This window comes from Gadus macrocephalus, chromosome 14, assembly GCF_031168955.1.
Source record: "Gadus macrocephalus chromosome 14, ASM3116895v1".
Lineage (NCBI taxonomy): Eukaryota > Metazoa > Chordata > Actinopteri > Gadiformes > Gadidae > Gadus > Gadus macrocephalus.
The window spans coordinates 13,315,515-13,337,887 of record NC_082395.1 but is presented as its reverse complement, the minus strand read 5'-3'; the positions used below and the strand labels follow the sequence as shown (position 1 = coordinate 13,337,887).

The window sequence follows — 22,373 nt, the reverse complement described above, 5'->3', positions numbered from 1 at the left end:
TTAAATGGTAAAATATACGATTTTATTGCAGTTTGTAGCTAGTAAGTAAGTATTTTATTGTCTCTCACGAGAGAAATTTGCTTTGGGCAGACAGAGCATCGGCGACACATGCATAAAGATTTTACAGTGGGCCCTAAATGCATGATCGAGCTAATTAAGGCCTAAATGCCGTTGACTTATAATTTGTTGATGGATTTGTTTAACCGTAGGCCTACTGCATGTTGTCTGTCGCACGTGCCTTCAATGCACTGTAAACTTTTAACTTACGTGTGTGTGTGTGTGTGTGTGTGTGTGTGTGTGTGTGTGTGTGTGTGTGTGTGTGTGTGTGTGTGTGTGTGTGTGTGTGTGTGTGTGTGTGTGTGTGTGTGTGTGTGTGTGTGTGTGTGTCATTGCGTTCGAGTGTAGGCTATGAGTGTGGGGGCGTTGCCAACATTGGGGTTCTGCAGATGCTTTGGTGAAGCGTTTCCGCGCTGTCTTGGTTTTCCGTTTCCATCTTCTATATTCCATCAAGTCTCCACTCCCATTTCAGAGCTGAGCATTTTACGCTCTCTGTCTTTCAAGCTGCAGGAGAGTCGATCGTAGAACTTGAAGTAGCCTAGAGACGATGGGGGACATCGAGGCTCCTGCTGCCGGGGCGACCGAGGCTCGACCGAATGTCCTTCTGTCAATCCTGCCGACGAAAGAGTTTGCTCTCTCTCGTAAGGGATTGCTACTTATTGCAGAAGTGGTAAGACATTATCTTAGTGTGAAAAGTCATGGGGGGAATTTCCATTTTTGAGGGACGATGTAGGGTTCTGTAGGCCGACCAAGACACTGTGTTTATGAAGTAATAGATGGGAAAGTTTCTTTACTATTATTTTGATTTAGCAGTGTGACTACGCCCAACGTTATGTTAGGTTTAACGGTATATGCAAATAAACGTTTTGGTTGTATTTATATGGGTCATCCCGTCTTCACAAGGTTTTCATTAGTCAGGGAAAGGGGCGTCACAACATTAACATAGTGTAGTAAACTTTTGGAGTCGGATACTGTGGGGGTGCGACTCTATTACACAGAAATATGCTCTTATTTTCGTAGAAGTGTAAGGACTGACGACCTTATAAATACGTTCCCGATTCCAGATAAAAAGTTATCCGTATTTACAAAGTTCTGAGCATAATTTAATAATTATTTTAACCATTAGTCGTATCAGGGTGGGATAGATTTTTCAGTGGGCTGTGTTTATTACTTCTTGAATAAAATAAAAGATTGGAAGGCTGCATTTTTTGAGAACTAACCCCGGGTTAAAAACAGAGGGGCAAGCCCCTTTGCGCTCCGTCGTCATGTGATTTCTTCTGGGAAGGCTTTTCGATTGCTCGCTCTCTTGTCTCCCCCTTTTTTGAACTATTTAATTATCATTCTTAAGAATTCAATACTGCAGAGTGACCATTCAAATCTCTTTCTCTCTCTCTCAGAACCCTATAACTAAAGGCTAAGGGTGGGCTTTTAGGGTTAGGATTTGGTTTTAGGGTTTGAATTTGGTTCCCAGGATGGGGTTAGGGTTAGGGTTACCGCATTGAAAGTGATTGGACCCCAATGAGCTTGATTCAAAAACATCTGAACATAATCTCAAGGACACTTCATGGTATACACTTCCACTTTCAAAAATCCACTTTTTAAAATGTAATTATTATTGATTAGTATTTTTGTTGTTGACGTTGGCCTCTTAAGGAGAGAAAGAGGTGATTATCTCTCCACAATGGACACGCTGCGGACGCTCCTTAGCTGTTAAGCCATGTAGACAGAAAGTTATGTCAGTCTGAGTTGCTGTAATCTGTGACAGGAAGTGCATTGTGACTCAGAGGAGGGTTTCGACCTTTCTACTTCACAACTACGAGTTCTACATTTTTCCTCTTCCTATTTTTGCACATGTAATTCTGTATGTGTGCATGTGTGTTTGTCTCTGGGTATGCGTGTCTCTGTATGCATGTGTTTGCTCTCAGCTCCTGTGTTTCCTGGCATTTGTGTGTTTCGTGGCGTCCACGGCGGCCTCCTTTGTCACGGCTCCGCTCCTGGAGTTCCTGACAGCTCTCTTCCTGCTCTTTGCCTACTCCACCAAGCTCAACCAGCGCTTCACCAGCTTCCACTGGCCGCTCATGGTGAGCGCCCCGCCCCCTGACTGTTGTGGGACCCTCCCGGCCCCTGGGGGGCCCTGGCACCCTGGGGGGCCCTGGCACCCTGGGGAGAACCCTGACCCTCGGAACCGTGAAGTGGAATGTCTGCTTGTTTCAAAAAGCAGCGTTTCAAAGGGATTCAACCGCTTTCTCATGACCATGTTTCATTTATTTGTTAAGTAATTAATTAATTTGTTTGTTTATTTTTGAAGGACTTCCTGAGGTGTGTAAGTGCCTCAATCATCTTCTTCGTCATCTCAATCATCTCCGTGTCCAAATACTCAGACGGAGCCTCTAAAGCCGCTGGGGTAATCTACATACAATACATACCTAGTATACTAAATCCACTGTACTATCTATTCTCCATTGCAACCATTTCATCATTTCAGTAATTTTACGTTCATCATGTTTTATTCTAGGGGTGTAGTGTTCTCAGTTTTTTTCTTCATTTAGACTTCCTACTTATATATGTGAAGTTCCATTACTGATTACAATGGTGCTGTCATTTTCATACAATAGTGAAGTCACACTGATACGATAGCAATGTCATGCTGATACGCAAGCGTTCATCATAATGACGGTTTCCCTTTTTTCTATGCAGGTGTTTGGGTTCATAGCCACTATTGTGTTTGCTTTTGATTTCTACATAATCTTCAATGACCTGGCAGACTTCTTGAGGCGGGGGGGCCAGCCCAGCGAGGGGCAGCCCGGACACACAGCCCACCCTCGAGGTGAGCGGCCGGGCTTCTTTGGTTTTCACCAATCAATAGAATGACCTTTATTTGTATAGGACTTTATTTGTATTTCAGCCATAAACTGTAGTTCAAAGTGCTCTACATAAGGGTAACAAACAAAATTGTAATGATTCTGATTAAAGTTTTGAACTGATGTTCTAGAGCGGTCCACTTGTGAGCGGATCACTGTATACCATGTTAATGCTAGGTGTGACCAGGTGCTCATTTAAGAGCATTTATTCAAATATCTGCTTTTTATTTTACAGAAGATTGTTTTATTTCAAATATATACTTGGCCAAGTAAGCCATGCTAAAGTTGCTACATGAGCCATGGTTATTTATTTGATTGGTGGGTTTAACCGTTGAACTTTTTCTTGCAGATGATTCCTCAGACGATGACTCGGACTGAGCAGGTGGTCTTCTCGATCGCCCACCGGCAGAGAGAAAGAGAGAGAGAGAGAGAGAGAGACAGCAAGAGAGAGAGAGTGATGCACCTCTGAAGTATTCCACTGTGATATAATTATTACAGCAGGGGGCACACAAGAGCAGTTATCAGATAAAAAAAAGTCTTCACTACAAATATACATATTTTTGAATACCAAATATAAGAAAATAGAAGCAACCGATTATTGTTGCGATATTTAAACTCATTGATAACCATTTTCATAAACACAAATGCAAAGAGCAAACCAATCCTGGTTGGCACTGTTGGGTCTTGGGCGGAAGTCTAAAGCTGTGAAAACATCTTGCAGTTCTGAAACAGTTACAAGAAACAAAATTGGTTGGTACATTCGAATACTGATTTAGTATTACTTCTTACGTACTATGTATCGGTTGTCCACTATCTGTATGCGTTTGTGCTTGTTCAAACAAAAGGGACATCTTAGACCAGCTGTGTGTACGTTTATGTGTGTATTATCCTACACAACAGCATCTGTGTAGAAAGCCAATTTTCCAACACTAACCAGGATACATTCCACATCCAACGTCACATCCAGTTTGTTTACTGTAAACAGGAGGACAGCAGGCTGTCTGGTTACAACTTCTGTGTTCATCAGCGAAAGATGAACAAGCGGATGAATAGAAATCCAAGTTTCGAGTTAAACAGATAAGCAGGCTATTTCTATCTGATCTGTTTCTTGAAGTGTTTTAATAAGAGGAAGGACTGCAGTCCACTGCGTGTTGAAACCACTTGCTGCATTATTATGTGTTGTGTGTCAAAGACACGTGTATGAAATTGTAATTGACATGCATCTGCTTTATGTGTCATGTGTCTCTTCGGCCTATAAGTATGTTAGTTACTGGATATGTCACTTGAATGTCCCTGTCCCTGCCCTGTGTGTGTATTTCAGATGTGTTTTGTACTGTGTATTCTGTCTTCAGTGGATTGAACGGTCGTGTGTGTGGGTGTCGTAGCTCTATAGAGCACCACTGAACGCTTTCAATGAAAATAGTTTGTTCTACCTCTCTGGTTTTGAGCAGGTAGGGACGGTAAAGTATTTACCGTTTATTAATTGTTGTTACACGTTTATCAGCAGGCATACGGGTATTTTGCTCAAGGACGCCTACATTTGGACATTCTGGGATTCAAACCCAATACCCCTAACCACTACCCAAATAATGGTCAGAAAATACCAAAATAAATTTGGCATGAGGTTCCAACAGCATTCACCTCACAGAATAATCCTTAGTTTGAGGAATAAAGACATTTCTACCGCTTTCCTCTTTACTTTTTTATTGTGTTAATTGGAGGACATTCAGATTAAATTAGAAATGGCCTCTCAAAACAAAATGCTTTCATAAATACATCATCATAATGATCAGTTAATTGAGTTCCACACATTGTATTTTATAGGCAGAGCTGGTATAGTACAATATGTAAAGGAATATTGTTTCCACACCTAACTAAAACAACCATTTATAGAATTGGAATGACAAGGATCAAGGATAAAATATTGGAATTTAAGATATAAAATTAATCATAAAAAACAAATAATAGGTCAATGTCAAGACGATATATATATATAATTAATCAACTCAAGATAATATATTTAAATAAACACGTCGTTTTTAAATTTGTATCAAACCCTTTATTAAGAACAAACCAATTAATTTACCTAAGCCTTCACGTAGGTCGATATTGCTCAGTGTAGCTGCATTACCACAAACGACAAGCAGAGAGCGCTAGATTATCCATGTAGCATTTACACCCTTGACCTAACAGCATAAAGACACATAAGCCTCGAAGAACTTCAAAAATCTCTGGCATTGAATGATACGTTTGTTGACATTTCTCTGTGGATACATCAGACACACAAGAAGATCTACATTCCTTCCATTGTTCTAGCAAAGACTCAGTAGACTATCTAGCGGACTAACTGAATGAAACAAGTAGTGTTTAGTGGATTTAAGTAGGTCACTTAGGAAACCTTTACAATGTGAAGTGTGTCTTGTGACTCTAGATAGTTGATGCCTGAAAATATACTGACAGATAATTCTGTTTCAAAGGAGATTCATGTACGGTACTTTAAACTCTTGATTCCCATAGTTACCTGATTATCCATCACTTGGATAATAAACACACACTAATCTGCAACACACACAACGCTAATTAGTTGATAACCTGTTAATCAGTTAGTGAGTTAATTAGTTCATTTATTAACTGATATAAATGTACAATTTGGGAAGGCAGTTAAATATCTGAGCTTAACGGTGGAGGCACTCTGTGACTTGATGTTCAACTGTCTTTTAACCAGAATGTGTTTATTACCTGGGAAACATACAGCCAGGTGATGTTTTCAATTGTACTGTGTCAATCATTCTGTTATACTCCAAAGGCCCCCGGTTCAACTGTAGTGAACTCAAACTCATTAAACTGTAAAGTTGAATCAATGATTCCCCATAACTTCATCACATGATCCTTGGACTGCCTGTGGATCCGTCCGGCACATTCTTTTTTTTTCATGTTTTTAAAATTTTGATTTTGAAATTGAGAGCAGCTTAATATAGGAATATACTTTGTTGTGTACAAATATACAACTTTAGGGCAGTCACAGTAGATTTTGGTCTGAGGATTGTCTATGTCATATATTTCATTCTTAAACCAATGAATTCCTGTTATTGCTTTCAGACCCCGTCTATGAAGCTTAGTCTACGAATATTTACCGTAGTTTACATCATCCCTTTACATTTAACCCAGTCAGGAAAACCCACAACAATGACATAAACATACAAACCAAACAACTTCATAAGTGTAATTTTGTTTGTGTAAAACAAAACACATATCTTAATATCGCTCTTCTCCTATCTCATTCATAACAGAACTATCTGACCATTAGCCAGGAGCTAGCAGTCGTAGTTAGTGAGCATTGCAGGCCCAATGTTCAGTCCAGTATAAAGTCCCTGGAGCTTACTGCTTCAGCGCTGTGTTGTCATTGGACGGCTGTATGTAGCATGACACAGAATAACGCACCATGTAGCCATGTTGCTATACTGTTAACACTGTTAGCATAGCTCTACCCGCAGACCGAAGTTCATCTTACACCAAACTTGTCTCTTCAGCGAAACAAAACAAATTAAAAAATATATGATACAAGGCAAAGACACCCACGGTGGTAGCCAGGTAATCAATAAATCAAAGGGATCATTAAGGGTCGTATAAACTGTTCCGTTGCTTTGGTCTCTTTGTGCACATCCCCCACATGTAGGGTTCCCTTCACCCCCGCACTAAGTATCTAACAGCTCAGCTTCTTCACTCAACACACACCACTCTGTGCTTGAGTGTTGATTAAGTCTTTGGGTGTGTGTGCGCATGTGTGTGTGCGTGTGTGTGTGCATGTGTGCGCGCGCCCGTGTGTGTGCGTGTGTGTGTGTGTGTGTGTGTGTGTGTGTGTGTGTGTGTGTGTGTGTGTGTGTGTGTGTGTGTGTGTGTGTGTGTGTGTGTGTGTGTGTGTGCGCGTGTGTGTGTGTGTGCGTGTGTGGTCCCCATTAGGAGGTGTGAGGAGGTGAAAGGGTGGAACAGGGAGGAGTCGTCTTGGAACAGGTTACCAAGGTCCTTAAGTTCTCAGACCGTTATACACAAACCATCGTTTCCATGGTACCGGCAGCGGTCCGTTGCTCGCTATATCCCCCCCTGCGGTCGCCGTGGTTACATGCGTGTTCGGGTTGTCCATCTCATGCTAGCTCTGGCCGCGTCTCCACCTCGCCGCGAGAGGCCGTGCGCGCACGTGTATACTCGCTGCTCGTTGTTACCCCCTGGCCACTGTCGCCACGGCGCCACTTCCTGACAGCCAGGAAGGAGTTGAGGCCGTACACACACGTGACCAAGAAGCCAAACACCTGGCGGAAGGAAGACCCACACGTTTAACTAGGGGAAGCAATAGGAAGCATATAAACAACTGATACAAATCTTGAGGTTTCATTCAGTTTTTCTGCAGTTATTTGTCAAGACTAGACCAGGCGAGACTGGATTTACCCCAGTTCAGACTAAACTACAATGGATAAATACAGAGTTTAAGATAAGCTAAACTAGACCAGTCTAGGTACATTCTGACAAGAGTAGGATCTCTGTTCGGATCTGTGACTCCATCACTACGGTTTTTTATAAACCTTCTTCAAAGAGGTGACATTATGCCACCAGGTGTGATGTTGTAAGCCATTACAAGCCGTTTGAAAATCGGCCTTTTCCTGTGATTTACGGATAGATAAGTCCACCATCCTAACCAGTGTGACTGAAGCAAATGTTGCTTATCCGTCATAAATCTAGGTGGACACTCCCACTTTGTGATGTCACTAAAACACAGGAAAAGGCAAATTTCCAAATGGCTTGTAATGGCTTACCACACACAGCTGGTGGCATAATATCACCCCCCTACTATGTTTAACATCTTACTCGCCTCACCTCTCTGGGATCCTTTTCTGTCTTTATTTATAGGCTTTAAGGTGTTTTCAATTTGCCTTGTTTTTATTAAGAATTGATATATCTGGTACTCATGTAAAGCGCTTCTTATTCTAATTATTAGGATGATTATTGTCATTATTACTCACCACAGCTGCGATCTCAGCGCTAGTCCCGTGGTTGATGCAGGCAAGGACCAACGAGGCGAGGAAGAAGAAAAGGGTACAAGCCCCTGTGTTGACCAGGTCCTACACACAAAACATTTTAAACATGTTGTCATTTCATTTCCAGCTTTGAATATTGTTTCCAACTATGCTTTTGTCTGTGAATAGAAAGTTGGCTGTTTCTGCTTTGTGTTTTTGTTTGAACACCACATGATGCAAACACACAAATTAATTCTACATTCTTTGCCTTCCTGTATCTTACTGTTGAATCCAGGTCAATAACACTGTGTGTGTGTGTGTGTGTGTGTGTGTGTGTGTGTGTGTGTGTGTGTGTGTGTGTGTGTGTGTGTGTGTGTGTGTGTGTGTGTGTGTGTGTGTGTGTGTGTGTGTGTGTGTGTGTGTGTGTGTGTGTGACTGAGTTCGGAGGGAGGGATACTTCCACACAAACACACTCACACACAGGGCCCTATTTCAACGGTCTAATACGCAAGTGAGAAGCGCCAAGCGCAAGTAGCTTTGTGGGCGGTTCTATGGCGATGTCGCTATTTTACCGGCGCAAAAACGATTCTTGCGCCTGGCGCAAATCTAAAAAGGGTTGGTCTGAAGTAGCCTCATTACCCGTAGGTGTGGTTTGGGCGTAACGTGCAATAAACCAATGAGAGTGCCAGCTCCCATCCCCTTTAAGAGCCATGAGTGCATTTGAATCTGACGAGTTGATATTTTGACAGCGCGTCTGAAGTCTCCGATGAGACAGATGCGAATGAATTTCAAACATCAAATGGCTCAGTTTATGGCCAAACAATATGGCCCGATACACACTTGAAATAATTTTTTCTTCCACAACTTCAGAAATACTGAGTCCTCAAATACATTTTTGCAAAGAAAACAAACATATGAGATGCGGTAACTGTGGTTCTATTTAATGATATACGCAATAAATTATAGACATAGTTTCTTATCAGTATTGTATGCATTATCGCTATCGACTTGTGTTCCTAATATGCATGTGTCCCCCTGTTAATATACATTGCCATTGACTGTATTATGCGTTCCGTGTTTAGTTTGCGTGTGTTTAAACAGATGGACGCACACACGCGCCCACATTCATTCATTATTTTACACATACACACACGCGCGCCCACATTCATTCATTCTTTTTAACTCGCACTAAAACAATGTTTTCTCATGATCATCAATCCTTAAAGTTATGGGCATGTACACGATGTCTGTGTCAAGAAAATATGTGCTTGCTGTACGGTGTTTGCAGATGCATTGATTTAAAAGTGCAACTTATTACCGCTGAATCAGCTGTTATTTTCCCAAATAATTTACCAAAAATGTGTGGCTAGGTAGATGAGAGAAGCAAAATGTATGCGCGAGGTGCACAAGCAACATTATGCATGCGCCCTTAAAGGCACCCAGTGCAACTTTCGAGGCTTAAAAATAAACATTCAATTTCTAGTCTTTTTTACACGTAGTAAGTTTCAATAACTCCATACCATTACATACCGACATTTAAGCAGCAAAGATGAGACGTCGTTGTGTGGTGAGAACTGATACAAAATCGATAACAACAACAATGCCGCCATTTTCTTTATTTTTTGTAACCGGCAATAAATAAAGCAGGCTTCCAGTCAATGGAAAAATGGCTTCTCCCCACCGGTGATTGTTGTTGTTTACGATTTTCTATCAGTTCTCACCACACAACGACGTCTCATCTTTGCTCCTTGAATGTCGATATGTAATGGTATGGAGTTATTGAAACTTACTACGTGTAAAAAAGACTAGAAATTGAATGTTTATTTTTCATTGAATGTTTACATAAAGTTGCACTGGGTGCCTTTAAAATAGCATCTGAACAACGCGCCACTGACTTTAAACCAGATATTTCCTGGTTTATGGCGCAAGTGGGTTCTGAAACTGCAAAATAGCACCAGGGAACGTTGGCGCCAGAACACGCCTCCTCCTTTCGCCGAACTGCCCCTTGGGGCGCAAGACCATTCCCTCATTTACTGGCGCGTGGCGCAGGAGGGAAAAGAACGCTCTGCGCCAGTTGCAAACTAGCAACGACACATGCGCCAGTGAGAAAGTAAATTGCGCCAGATGCAAGATAGGGCCCACACTCTTTGATCTCACATTGCTCCCCAGTGTGTCACCATCTCCTTCAGACCTATCAAATATTCAACACACTGTATTATAACTATTTCAGTTGAAATACTACAGTTTCATATTCCTTCAGTGTAACATTTTCAAATATACTACTACTACTGTAGACCGCAAAGAAATATAAAATCTACGAAGGAATGTGCAGAGAAAGGGTAAGAGCAGGATGGTGTGTGGTTGATTCAGAATTTATGGAGGTAAGGGGGTTGCGGGATTAGGGATTCAGAGTTTTAACTATTAAAGGTTTCATGTGTTCCATATATTTCTCTGTGGTGATTTTTTGTCATCGTAATGAGCATTCAACTAGGCAACTAAAATATATTCTAATCCCTGTTGCCATTGTGATTGCATCGTTACGGTAGTGTGATGTCGTGATTTTGAAATTGTGATTGCACAAAATGGTGTAGATGTTGTTACTTTAACAATTATGTTGATTCCACAATGATGTTTTTAGTTTAGTTTGTTTGGAGGATGGTAAGTTGCTTGTACTGTTACTGTACTGTTATTTCACTTCCTTGATGTTACTTGGGGTGTGTGTATGTATTTTTCTGTGTGTCTATGTTGGCCTGGCAAGAGTTAATGATCTGTCTGAATGGAGAACAAATCCCGTGATCCCATGCGTGACTCGTATCATTATAGACACCATCTCACATGACACACACACACACACACACACACACACACACACACACACACACACACACACACACACACACACACACACACACACACACACACACACACACACACACACACACACACACACACACACACACACACACACAACCAGTATGGATAGAGCAGTGTGTTTGTTTGAGTGTCAATGTATGCTGATGTATGCCCCTAAGCCTTCTTTTGTTCTTAATTTTGAGTGTCAAAATGACGATGTTCTTCTTGAGATACTAGTGCCCTCCTGTGACTAAAGCCTTCCAATCAGAGAGCTAGCATCATGGTTTAGTAGTAGCAGGTGGTTATTTTGCTGTAGAACAGGATTGTCTATGCACTCCACCCATCATTTCACCCACCAGACCGGCCCAGCCAGTTAAAAGCTTCCTTGTTCCAGGCTTCCCGAATGCGTCCAGCCTAACAGGGTTAAGTCACAATGTGAAGGTTTGGTGGTACTGGAGGGTGAGGCGTGGTGTAGGCCCTACTGAGCATCAAGAAAGGCTATCGTTCAGATTAGAAGAGAGTCTTTCAAACCACAGGCCCTCAACGCACAAGAGTCCACTGGGAGATTGAGAATGACCCACAAGCGAGCACGCACAACAACAACAAGAAAAAGGATTGAATTTATTTAGTGCTTTTCTAGACACTCAAAGACGCTTTACAGTGAAGGGGGGACCTCACACAGCAGCTTTAGGTGGAGAGTGAGGGAATTAATGAATCAGCCATTATACAGGCTGAACAAGCACGGCAAACACACACCTAGCCTTCAAAGATTGTTCTAATCATACCTGAGTGGGAGAATAATTAACTACAGATATCTTATTTCATTGTAAAATATGGAAGACACCTTCACACAAACTGAAAAAAGTGCTTTAATAGGAATGTTTTGCTGTTTCGGTGTCTTTCACTTTAATAAAAATGAGGAGGAGAGAGGCGGGTCTAGGAGGAGGGTTTGTTGATGAGTCATCAGCAAACTTGATGATTTGCCTATTTTTGCCTATTTCCTGACTTCTGCAACTGTCAAGGGCTGATTATGGTCCCACGTTCACGAAACGCAATGACCACGCAGACGCTTTGACGCAGTCGTGAAACTTTATGGTTCTGCGTCGGGTTTTAGTAAGTGGACCAATCACAGCCCTTGCCTCTACGTCGCCTCGACGGAAGGTTAACATTTTTGGGAGGTGCACTTTGCGGTGGATGCAAGGAGGGTCCGCAAGGACGTAATGGGTCCGTAACCCCCTTCTGTTGCGTGAACGTGGGACCATAATCAGCCCTTCAGTGTGCAAAAAAATATATAGGAGGGGTGAAAGCACACATCCCTGAGGTGAACCTGTGGAAGAGTTGAGCTCTTCAGAAAGGACCGACTCTTACAGATTGTGATCTATGCGTCATAACATCTCAAATCCAAGCAATAATGTTAAATCATGTTTAAATCCACACCTTCTTGCTTCTCAGCAAGAAGGTATGGCTGTATAGTGTTGAAAGCAGAGGAAAATCTATAAAAAGAAGTCTGGCATGGGACATGGGGCTCTCAAGGTGGGGATACAGGCAAATCAGCAGCGTCAGAGTGGCATCCTCCACACCTCTACCAACTTTATATGCAAACTGCATAGGGTCTAAGGACCCCTGCATCTGCACATGGATGACCTGCTTCATCCCCTTCAATACCTTCAGATATCTATATCATATAATAAATATTATCACGGCCAAAAGCTGTGCGTGCCCCCAGACGATATTATGAATCTCCACAGACTGCGTCAGGTTCTCCGACGTCTCTGGTTCTTCCACTTCCACATCAATCTGAAGTCGACTGATCCGCGACATGGAGGAGATGGGATTGTTGCACGGCCCCTTATGACGACGTATAGGGCCAAATTCAAAATCGGAGCGTCTGAGCTTTCATTTTTCAAAGGCGGAGCAGGATACCTAGTGCTCGTGTTACACCTCACGCCATTTCTAGCAACTGGGGGACGATAGGCAGGCTAGGGGAACTCATATTAATGTTAGAACACCAATAAACTTGGTTATGGCATTTGCATTTCTGAGTTCCCAGACAGGGGTTGTTGAAATAGATTTGTGAGCTGGGTTTGCACAGCTTGTTTTTTAGTTTTTTCACAGCAACGGTGATAGTAACACCTGGATGGTGCCTTTTCAAATGCGTTTGCATGTTAGAGTGCTGTACGTAGACACGGAGAGCCCTCTCCATAGCCGGAGAGCCTGTTGGAGACCCTCTCCGTAGCTTACGTGCGCAATATTTATAACTATCCGTCGACGTCATGGATCTATTATTGGTCGACGCAACGGAGACGGCGAGGGCTGTGATTGGTCCCCTAACAAAATAATTTCCTGAATCACTTCTCCGGTTTGACTTTGCACCTTAATTGCTTTGTTCATTGTCTACTTTGCACCTTAAGGGCCAATAAAACACCAAATAAGATTTGAAAAGCTTTGGAAGTTTATTTGCAACACTGCTCAAATGCTTTGTAGTGAACACATAAGATCGATCGGGCGGCGAATTGCATTGCGTATCCGACATCCCAACGGGGAGCTGCTGAGGGGTCTCCGTAGTTACGGAGTCGGATTACAGAGTCGGAGTAGTACACTTTGGCGAAACGGTCCGGGTGGAACTCCGACTTCAAGTTTTAAATTCCGCATCGCAAAAACAAGCCTTTTCATTCGCCATATTAACGCTACGCACGCCACATTTACGCACCGCGGTCCACCTCTGTGACCGCACCGAAGTGCCTGTACCGTGACGGTTCAGTACAAGTACGTGTATCCTTACACCCCTATCAGACACACACACGTGTGTGTGTCTGTGTGTGTGGTGTGTGTGTGGTGTGTGTGTGGTGTGTGTGTGGTGTGGTGTGGTGTGTGTGTGCGCGCGCACGCGTACCGTGAGATTCCAGTTGACGTGGGGCACCTTGATGTGCAGGTTGAGGCTGAAGATGAAGAGGAGGACCCCGGTGACGACGAAGGCGCTGCAGCTGACAAACTCAAAGAAGTACACGCCCCCACAGGGAGCGCACATCATGATGGTCTCGATGCAGATGAAGCCCAGCAGGGCCAGCACCTAGCAGGGGCGAGAGAGCACTGCACATTATGAAGAGAACGAGACACGGCTAGCATTGATGTAACTAGCTACAGTCAGCTACTATAAACCTAATCTCAGTCTCCTCCGTTCATTAGCTCTATGTGGCCATGTGACTCGTCCTGAACAGCTTGATACGCAGAACACTAGGTCATCATGTGACTCGTCCTGAAGGTCTGATACAGAGCACTAGGTCATCATGTGACTCGTCCTGAAGGTCTGATACAGAGCACTAGGTCATCATGTGACTCGTTCTGAAGGTCTGATACACAGAGCACTAGGTCATCATGTGACTCGTCCTGAAGGTCTGATATAGTCACCATAGTCACCATACAACTTGTATTGTAATCTAGGTATTTATACTAGACTATTAAAAAATGACATAACATTTATTAAGCTGGTGCTTTGGTCCAAAGAGATTTACATTTAGTGTACTATTCAACGATAAAGATATAATCCCCATAGTGGAAGATTCATTCGAGTACATACAAATCACCAAAAGCAAAATGCCTCAAACGGTGCAATAAAGAAAAACTGGGTCACATTCAGAGCAATCTGAACCGATGAGTTTTCAGCCTGTAGCGTACGACGGGTAGGGTTTCAGCTGTCCTGTACTGTGGGGCGCCTCTTCCACCATTGGGGAGCAAGGACAGCAGACTTTCGAGAAATCCTGTAAGCCCTGGATTGGTCAATAAAGACCTCTTCTTGACAACATGGTGGTCTTTACACAGTTAATCAACACTGTGTCTCAGACTTTACATATGGATAGGCTGACTGTGAGAATAGATTAAAACTACCGGTACTTAAAACTAGGTAAATAGCAGTGGAGCACCCAGGATTGCTCTTGAAGTTGCGGCAAAATTTGCCAAAACTTTTTCCAGACCACAGCCACCCCAAATCTTTCGGACCCCTGCAACAGGGCCTGGGGGCCTCAACCCTTAACAGGACCTTGGGGGGCTCGACCTACAGTATTCCTAAGGTTAAGATGCGCCCACCTTTCCAGGGGCCACATGCCAACAAGGCAGCACTGAAACAACATCGAAATCACAGACAATGACCGCATGAAGAGGCCACTAGGGAACGGCTAAACTGGCTTTGGGAAAATTTGTCCAGCCAAGTTCTGTATACAGTTCTGATAGAACTATGAATATCCTTGCGACAGTGAAGATACGGGATATTAATGAGCTAATGAGGGAATTGGGAATTCTCAGGTGATTAGAAGGCTGCGTTGATAAAATCAGTATGATAATGACGACAACTATGAACGGCATAAGGATATGGCAAGGCTATCAGGCAATGAATAAGAACGGGAAAGAAAGATCATTCTGAGGATCTGAATTAAATTAAGATAACGTGCTTAACTGTTAATTAGGAGATAATGGATAGACTAATGAGATGATTCTGGTAGATGATTACATTATGAATAAACCTGAGATAATTAAAAATAGTGAGAGAAGAGAAGATTGAAAGATAATAAGTTGTAGTTGGAGCTCTGCATCCATCTCGCTCTCTCTCTCCCTCTAGCTCTCCCAATCTCCCTCTTTCTCCAGCTCTTGACCACAGTATGAGAGGAATTCTGCTGTTCAGGAGCTTCTCCACCATGTAGGGCTACTCCAAAAAGACACACACACACACACACACACACACACACACACACACACACACACACACACACACACACACACACACACACACACACACACACACACACACACACACACACACACACACACACACACACACACACACACACACAATTGAAATGTAGTGCAACGTCATAGTGTGTGAGACGTGAAATAATGTAGATAATTATTTATCAACCTCTATGTATCGTATTACATTATACTGCTGCTGGTAATACTAACCAGCAGTAGTCCCCCAGTAATTTATTCTTACTAATCTTACTAATACTAATCTTGCTTTAGGAAGGACTATTCCCTTGATAAAGCCCCTTATCAATCTCATACAAAAACTCAGACGCCTGTCCACACACACACACACACACACACACACACACACACACACACACACACACACACACACACACACACACACACACACACACACACACACACACACACACACACACACACACACACACACACACACAGGATTAGTTTCACAGGACGCCAGTTGAGGTCTTTGGTCGACCATCTGTTGTGTTACTGACACAGACACACAGTCTGACATAATAATTACTGCAGTGTTGAAACTGTAGCCCGTTAGCAGACGGTTTCATGCCAAAGTGACTCAGTGACATGGGGGGTGTTTCATCAAAGTCGCTAACGAAGGCGGCGCTTAGTTGATTAAGCCATGTTAGAACTTCCACCAACTTCCACTTGAGGATAAAGCCATTCCATCAACCCAATTCACCCGCATCTTGCTCAGGTTAGTTCAAACCAGGCTAACGTTATCTTGGATTACGCGCACTCACAAGATATGTAGCCAGCCCAGAACCGTGAATGTCGAATCATGGATCAAATGTCCGATAAGGAACGAGCGGGATCTTTTCCAGCGGTGAACAGAAGCTGCTTGTGGAGGTCTATGAGGAGTACAAGCATATAATAACTCAAAAAGGAACACTGTAACCATTAAAGAAACAGGGAGGCCGCCTGGCAAAAAAAACACTTATCTGTTCAATGCATAAGTAGTATTAAGCGTCACATTTTTTTATTGAAGATTGACCATGGTTTTGTAATCAGGGATAGTCTTGAGGGAACATGTCGGACTTGCGCCTGGTCATCCGGGTACAATCCCCACACAATAAGTATTTTAGGATTACTGGAGAAATCAAAGGACTTTTCATGCCATTTGTTTTCCATTTCCTTGAAGAGATAGGCCTAGTAAATATGCAGCCAGAAAAAAATATTCTAAATTGACTAACCATAGTATTTATCTCAACAGAAGTGGTATCGGATGACAATTTCCCATACAGCAGTGTCTTTGTCATTGTGACCAAGACTTCACCATCAGTAACATTAATATTCACATAAAGTTTACCATGGGTTTATGTAAGTTATATTTGGGTTCTAGCGAAATTGTAAGACACATTTATTATATAGAAAGTAAATTGTGGGTTAGGGTTAGGGTTACTTTCTCTGACATAAAGGGAATTACAAAAATAAGCCAACGCCAAGAATTCTATGACATACTCAGGACGCAAACTCAGGCCGCCCGCATCACAGCTCCAGTGCTATACCACTCACCCAACTGCTGGTTCCCTATTGTGCTAGAATACATATCTGTATAAAAATGTGTGGAGAAAATATCCACGGTAACAATAGATAGCAATTCATTTTATTTTTATATTTGCATCAATTAATCTTAGACCCTTAGTGAAAATATAGGCTGTTTTTTCTTCATATAGGCCTATGTAAATTTATGACAAAATCATAAGGCCTAGATTGGCGGAACCTTCTGATGGTAGGCCTACAACTGTTTCAGACTATGGACTTCTATGAAGTACCGATCAAGTAAGCTTGACCTTCTTTGATAGGTCCATGAGCCCGACAGTTAGCCTGCTACCGACCAGGTTAGTTTGCTCGGATAAATTGCCATGGTTACCTAGCGGATATTCCCTCAAGTCACGTTAATGGAACGGAACTCTAACTGAAAGTAGCGAGGCTAAGCAAAATAAGCCCGGCTTGAACTTTAGCTTGGTTGATGCAGGGCCGGCCCTGTACACCTGGGGCCCCTAAGGAGGATCATTCTGGGGCCCTGCTTTGTGGTTGAGTAGTTTTGCCGAGAACAAGCAACTGTATGCATTCATAACCCTTAGGTTTTTTATCCGTACCTCTTTGAACATGGTTTGCCACAATTATTTTACTACTTATTAAGTATACTCACTGAAACAGTCAAAGTAAAGCTTACACACTTACCACATTCCTACTTTTACTTTACGGTCTGAATGTTGTGAATGTAGAAAATGTTCTGGAGCTTTTCTGTTGTTTGTTGTCCATGCATCACACATTGTTTAATTGCAACGTAGTATAGTAGAGCAATAAGTGTCTGAAAAAAGTGCTAATATGTGTCTTCAGTGATGTTTAGTAAAGTAATGTCAATTAACAGGGCAACGCTCTGCTCGCTATGGGAACGGGGGGCGCAAAACTCAATCTCGTCTAGGGCTACCAAAGGGTTAGAACCGGCCCTGGGGGAGAGAGCGGGAGAAAGGCGATGTCGAACAAAGGTAGGCAAACTTCATTTAGCTTCGCCATGTACCGTATCGTCATTATTGCGGTTGCCAGTTTGGGATCAGTCAAACCAGCGCCTGCGCTGAATCAAACATCACGCTCCTTGCTTGATGCCCTCTCAGCCACACCGAGCTTTACCTTGACAACATGTGCAGGGTTGCCAGGTCAGTCAGAATCAGGTTCTTAATTCCACCATTGTTTTCTTAAACTAATATGTTTATAATGTTTCCTTTCTTGTAAAGTAAATTGCTTTGTGTATAAAAAAAGAAAGTAAAAAGTTTATATTATATATATATATATATATATATATATATATATATAATTATTCTTTTTTTAAATACAGCTCTGGGTTGATGGAATACCCCTTAGGTGACTTAATAACAAAAATTAGATGTGTGTTATTAAAGAGCAGGTATGCATCTCTAGGATGCCTACATGTTCGACTGCAGACTTTGGAGTTTAAACCAGGACCATCCGCTGGGAGACACAAACTTCCTAACCACGAGACTACCCGTTGACCATTACAGTAGCCCGCGCAGTACAATAAAGTACCACCGGAGAATGGTCGGTCCACATAGACCAGCCCTAGATAAATAATTCCTTGTCAGAATATGCTTGACGTACTGTACATTCATAATGAACGCAGGATGAATACAAAGGAAAGTGGTCATACTGTGTTTCCATCCTGCCCTTGGTGTAGTCTAGATCTTCCCAGTGCAGTGAACCCAGAACCAACTCTAGGTATTGGCCAGTGCCTTGCTCGAGGGCAGCTTATACCTGAGGGGCACCAGATGAATACCCCCGACAGACCTGGAAAGATACAAAGGCTGGATGCAGAAAGGCGTTCAAAGACAGTGGGGCTGGAACTCATAAGCTCTCTATTGGTCACAGTAGAACTGAGAGACTGCACGCTTCAGAACAACTCTCGTACAAAGCCTCATAGTCGTTGATGATCAAAGTTGTCACAATGACAATTGCGATACAAGTTCAAAGCAAAAAGACTAAAACAATAATACATATATTTCCTGGATATTTGTGGACACATTTCCAGTCAGTATTTCTCTACGGATTTAATGTTTGCCAAAGCAAAATAGACTACATTTGCCTAGACCAAAACTGGCCCAGATTGATTGGACCAGACACGAACAAATCAAGAAAGTAAAGAACAAACCTAACCAGAGAAGAAGAACAGAACAGAACAGAACACAAAGTCTGTCTCTATTAAAGGACTCGTCGACGTTTTGGTAGCAGCTGGCATCTTCATTATTGTACACTCGCAGGCAGCGAACATAACCTGAATAATGTTAGTGCTGCTGAGAAGAGGGTAACTTGACCATGTCTGCTGATGAACAGCTAGCTTAGCTGACATGGTCCAGCACCCGTTGGATTGGGAAATGACAGACAACGGGTGGTCTGGGTTAGACGGCCCCAAACAGATACAAAGACTGGACCGGGGGGTTGGGGCAAAAACACACCCTGCTCAGGTTACTGTCTTCTGGTTGTGGGAACACAAAGAGTCCACTTAGCCATTCTGAACCGCAGAGAGTAGGCCTACCTGGATCAATTGCTGATGAATGAATGATATCAAGTCCTGGACTTCATAAGCAATATTGAATAACTACCAGGGTAGAAATGCTGTTTGTATGATACTTCTACTACTACTACTACACAAGAAAGTGACAAGAAAGTAAAAAGCATATTAAAATCGGACAAGCCGAGACTGACACATGGAACTAATGTAACAATTCCAATCATTTTTAATGTCTAGAAAATAGCTAAGGTTCCAAGTGTGAAATTATCATGATTAACTTGCATACATCATACCCACCATGGAAGCATGATTATACAGTAATATGCTCATAAACTCAACCAAACAACACTAAAGCCAAAACCAACGAATGGGCCGATAAGAGAATCCAATGAGCACTGTAAATGCAGGAGGGTCAATTTTCCATATGGAAATGTAAGCGTTTCTCGTGAGTTAAAACCCGTGCATGGAGATATCCGTTCTGATGTTTGAAAACGCTTTTGTTCATGTCAATGTCAGATGACTCACATGAAATCATAAATGTCAATATTGGAACAAGTCGTCATACCTGACCGACAAAAGTAAGCCCATGTCAGCCTATGAAGGTAGAAGGAGGGGAGTGATTATGATCAATATTAATAAATCCTTTGTTATATAACTATCATATTTACAGTACACAAGTTGTGCAGGCAGTAGAGGCAGAATGATGACGGAAATAAAAAGACAAGCGTTTACATAGAGCAAACTAGACCATTCAAGTGTGGTCTCAAGACAAAGCGAAAGCATAAGATCAGCATTGCTGATACAGGGCTTTTATATAATATGATATCTGATGGTGAGTGACGATTCCACCTTCATTTCGATTCATGTGGAAATGTTGTGTGAACACTCTCCAGGAAATGTCTTTCCCAACCTGAATTATTTACATTATCGTACAGCTTAACATATAACTCTGTATGCTGTTAGACACACACACACACACACACACACACACACACACACACACACACACACACACACACACACACACACACACACACACACACACACACACACACACACACACACACACACACACACACACACACACTTCCTGCATTGGTGAATTATAATAGTTATTTGGAGAATTCCTTCTGCTGTGACATGGTTTTGTTGTGTATCCAGACATCTGGTTTAGGTGAAGTGGTATAAAACTATGTGCTCTCGTCTCCTGTGTCTTCCAAGTCCAACCACAAACACACCGAATCCTGAGAAGAGCCTGTTGTCTATTACATTTTCAATTTCAATTCCCTTATAGGAAAACAATCCCATGTTGTGACTAGTTAGAGTGGAAGAAAGTAACTGATAGTTATTAACAAATGAATGCCTAGAGTGAAGTTGTGTAGGCCTACAGAGAAAACTACTCAACTAGTAGTAATAAGTGTGTAATAGATTGTGAGATGAACATATTATCAAACGAAACCACACTAAATCACAAAACTTTGAGAGTGAACGAATTATTTTACATATTTGTGCAACAGGACAAATTCTAGTATGTCTAGAAAAACATATATGTGCAATACTTTAACCCTATAACAACATAACCGGTTTTGTCATTCGTTATCTTAATGCCACGCAAAATGCTCAGAGGGACTTGACTTACCACCTCTACCACCTTCAGGATCCCCAGGTACGACCTGAGGTACTCCAGGTCACACCTGATCCCCCCCAGCAGGCTTCTGGCTTGCACGGGCTCGGTGGTGGGCTGGTAGGGGCTGCTGGCCCCAGAGATCATTGACGCGTTGGAGGCCTCGCCATCCAAGCCCTCCGCCTCCGCGCCAGTCCGCATGGTGCCTCCTTGAGGAGAGTGATGGTCACAAGGTGCACGGTAGCCTACAACTCGACTGCAGTGGAAGAGATCGGTAGGGTCCGGTTTAAAGACACTTATTAACTTGCATCGACGCTATGGCGAATGCTTTGCGTTCGTTGCGTCTGCTGTTCCATAAAAGCAGGGAGAGGAGCAGAAGAATGAGGATATTTCGATAGCCTTCCCCTGCGATACAAACAAAAGGAACCCCCGAACAAGGTTGTAACTGTTATTAAAACGTGTTGTGCTGGATAAAGAGGGTTATCGCTGCCGATTGAGCTCCGAGGCAACCGCTTAACCTAGAACCGCGTTACACTCACTTGTTTGCTTCCAGTGTCACTCCACTATGGACGGTATCCTGGGCACCTCGCTATCGAAACTACCTTTGAGATATATCCGTCTCCGATGTGTGTGAAAACACACTCCATCCGTCCAGGAGGACCGAGAAAACGCGCCTTCCTTACACGGATAAAAGAGTCTGTGTGTTAACTTATTGTTACGCACAACGAATACGTTTACTTGGATTGATGTGAAGCAGTCTTGTCTCCGCCCCAAACCCCAAGCATTCTTGTGTGTGTGTGTGTGTGTGTGTGTGTGTGTGTGTGTGTGTGTGTGTGTGTGTGTGTGTGTGTGTGTGTGTGTGTGCGTGCGTGTGTGTGAGTGTGTGTACGTGCGCGTGCGTGTATGTGTGGATACTTTGTTCAACGTGTCCAAACAGCTTCACTTGCTCGCAACTACGTCGACAACAGTCCTGTCCACCGCATAACTCGGTCGTGCGTGGAACACACAGGACAGGCCTACTGCTGCGTGGAGCGAAATCACAAGCAGCGGTGTTGTGTGGAAAGAGTTTGTAAGACCAGGTGGAAGATAGGAGGTGGCGGAAATAGGGCTTCAGCCGATGTCGCCGCTGATACGGCGTAGCAGGCTAACCCTTTTGGTTT

General features: G+C 42.8%; 2 protein-coding genes across 3 annotated transcripts; one reads left to right on the top strand and one right to left on the bottom strand.

Moving 5' to 3' along the window:
- The first annotated feature begins 400 nt into the window (after positions 1-400).
- Positions 401-4,350, top strand: LOC132472649 (CKLF-like MARVEL transmembrane domain-containing protein 3). Its single transcript, XM_060072381.1, has 5 exons — positions 401-727; positions 1,983-2,138; positions 2,366-2,461; positions 2,755-2,884; positions 3,268-4,350. The coding sequence occupies exons 1-5, from the start codon at positions 605-607 to the stop codon at positions 3,294-3,296; spliced, it is 534 nt and encodes a 177-aa protein (XP_059928364.1). The 5' UTR covers positions 401-604; the 3' UTR covers positions 3,297-4,350.
- A 255-nt stretch (positions 4,351-4,605) lies between these two features.
- On the bottom strand, positions 4,606-22,018 carry cmtm4 (CKLF-like MARVEL transmembrane domain containing 4). Of its 2 annotated transcripts, none has more exons than XM_060072379.1 (5): positions 21,753-22,018; positions 21,229-21,469; positions 13,674-13,850; positions 7,934-8,032; positions 4,606-7,225 (listed from the first exon to the last, which is right to left on the bottom strand). In XM_060072379.1, exons 2-5 carry the CDS (start codon positions 21,412-21,414, stop codon positions 7,061-7,063), a joined length of 627 nt encoding a protein of 208 aa, XP_059928362.1. In that variant the 5' UTR covers positions 21,415-21,469; positions 21,753-22,018; the 3' UTR covers positions 4,606-7,060. The 2 variants fall into 2 exon arrangements, with proteins under 2 accessions (XP_059928362.1, XP_059928363.1); XM_060072380.1 differs by having other exon boundaries at positions 21,229-21,422.
- Positions 22,019-22,373: the final 355 nt, after the last annotated feature.

Coding starts and splice junctions, on each gene's coding strand:
- LOC132472649 (XM_060072381.1), top strand. CDS start 605: ATGGGGGACATCGAGGCTCCTGCTGCCGGGGCGACCGAGGCTCGACCG. Junction 728..1,982: donor TGCTACTTATTGCAGAAGTG/GTAAGACATTAT, acceptor GTTTGCTCTCAG/CTCCTGTGTTTCCTGGCATT. Junction 2,885..3,267: donor ACACACAGCCCACCCTCGAG/GTGAGCGGCCGG, acceptor TTTTTCTTGCAG/ATGATTCCTCAGACGATGAC.
- cmtm4 (XM_060072379.1), bottom strand. CDS start 21,414: ATGCGGACTGGCGCGGAGGCGGAGGGCTTGGATGGCGAGGCCTCCAAC. Junction 13,851..21,228: donor TCCTGAAGGTGGTAGAGGTG/GTAAGTCAAGTC, acceptor CGCCCCTGCTAG/GTGCTGGCCCTGCTGGGCTT. Junction 8,033..13,673: donor ACGTCAACTGGAATCTCACG/GTACGCGTGCGC, acceptor TTTTGTGTGTAG/GACCTGGTCAACACAGGGGC.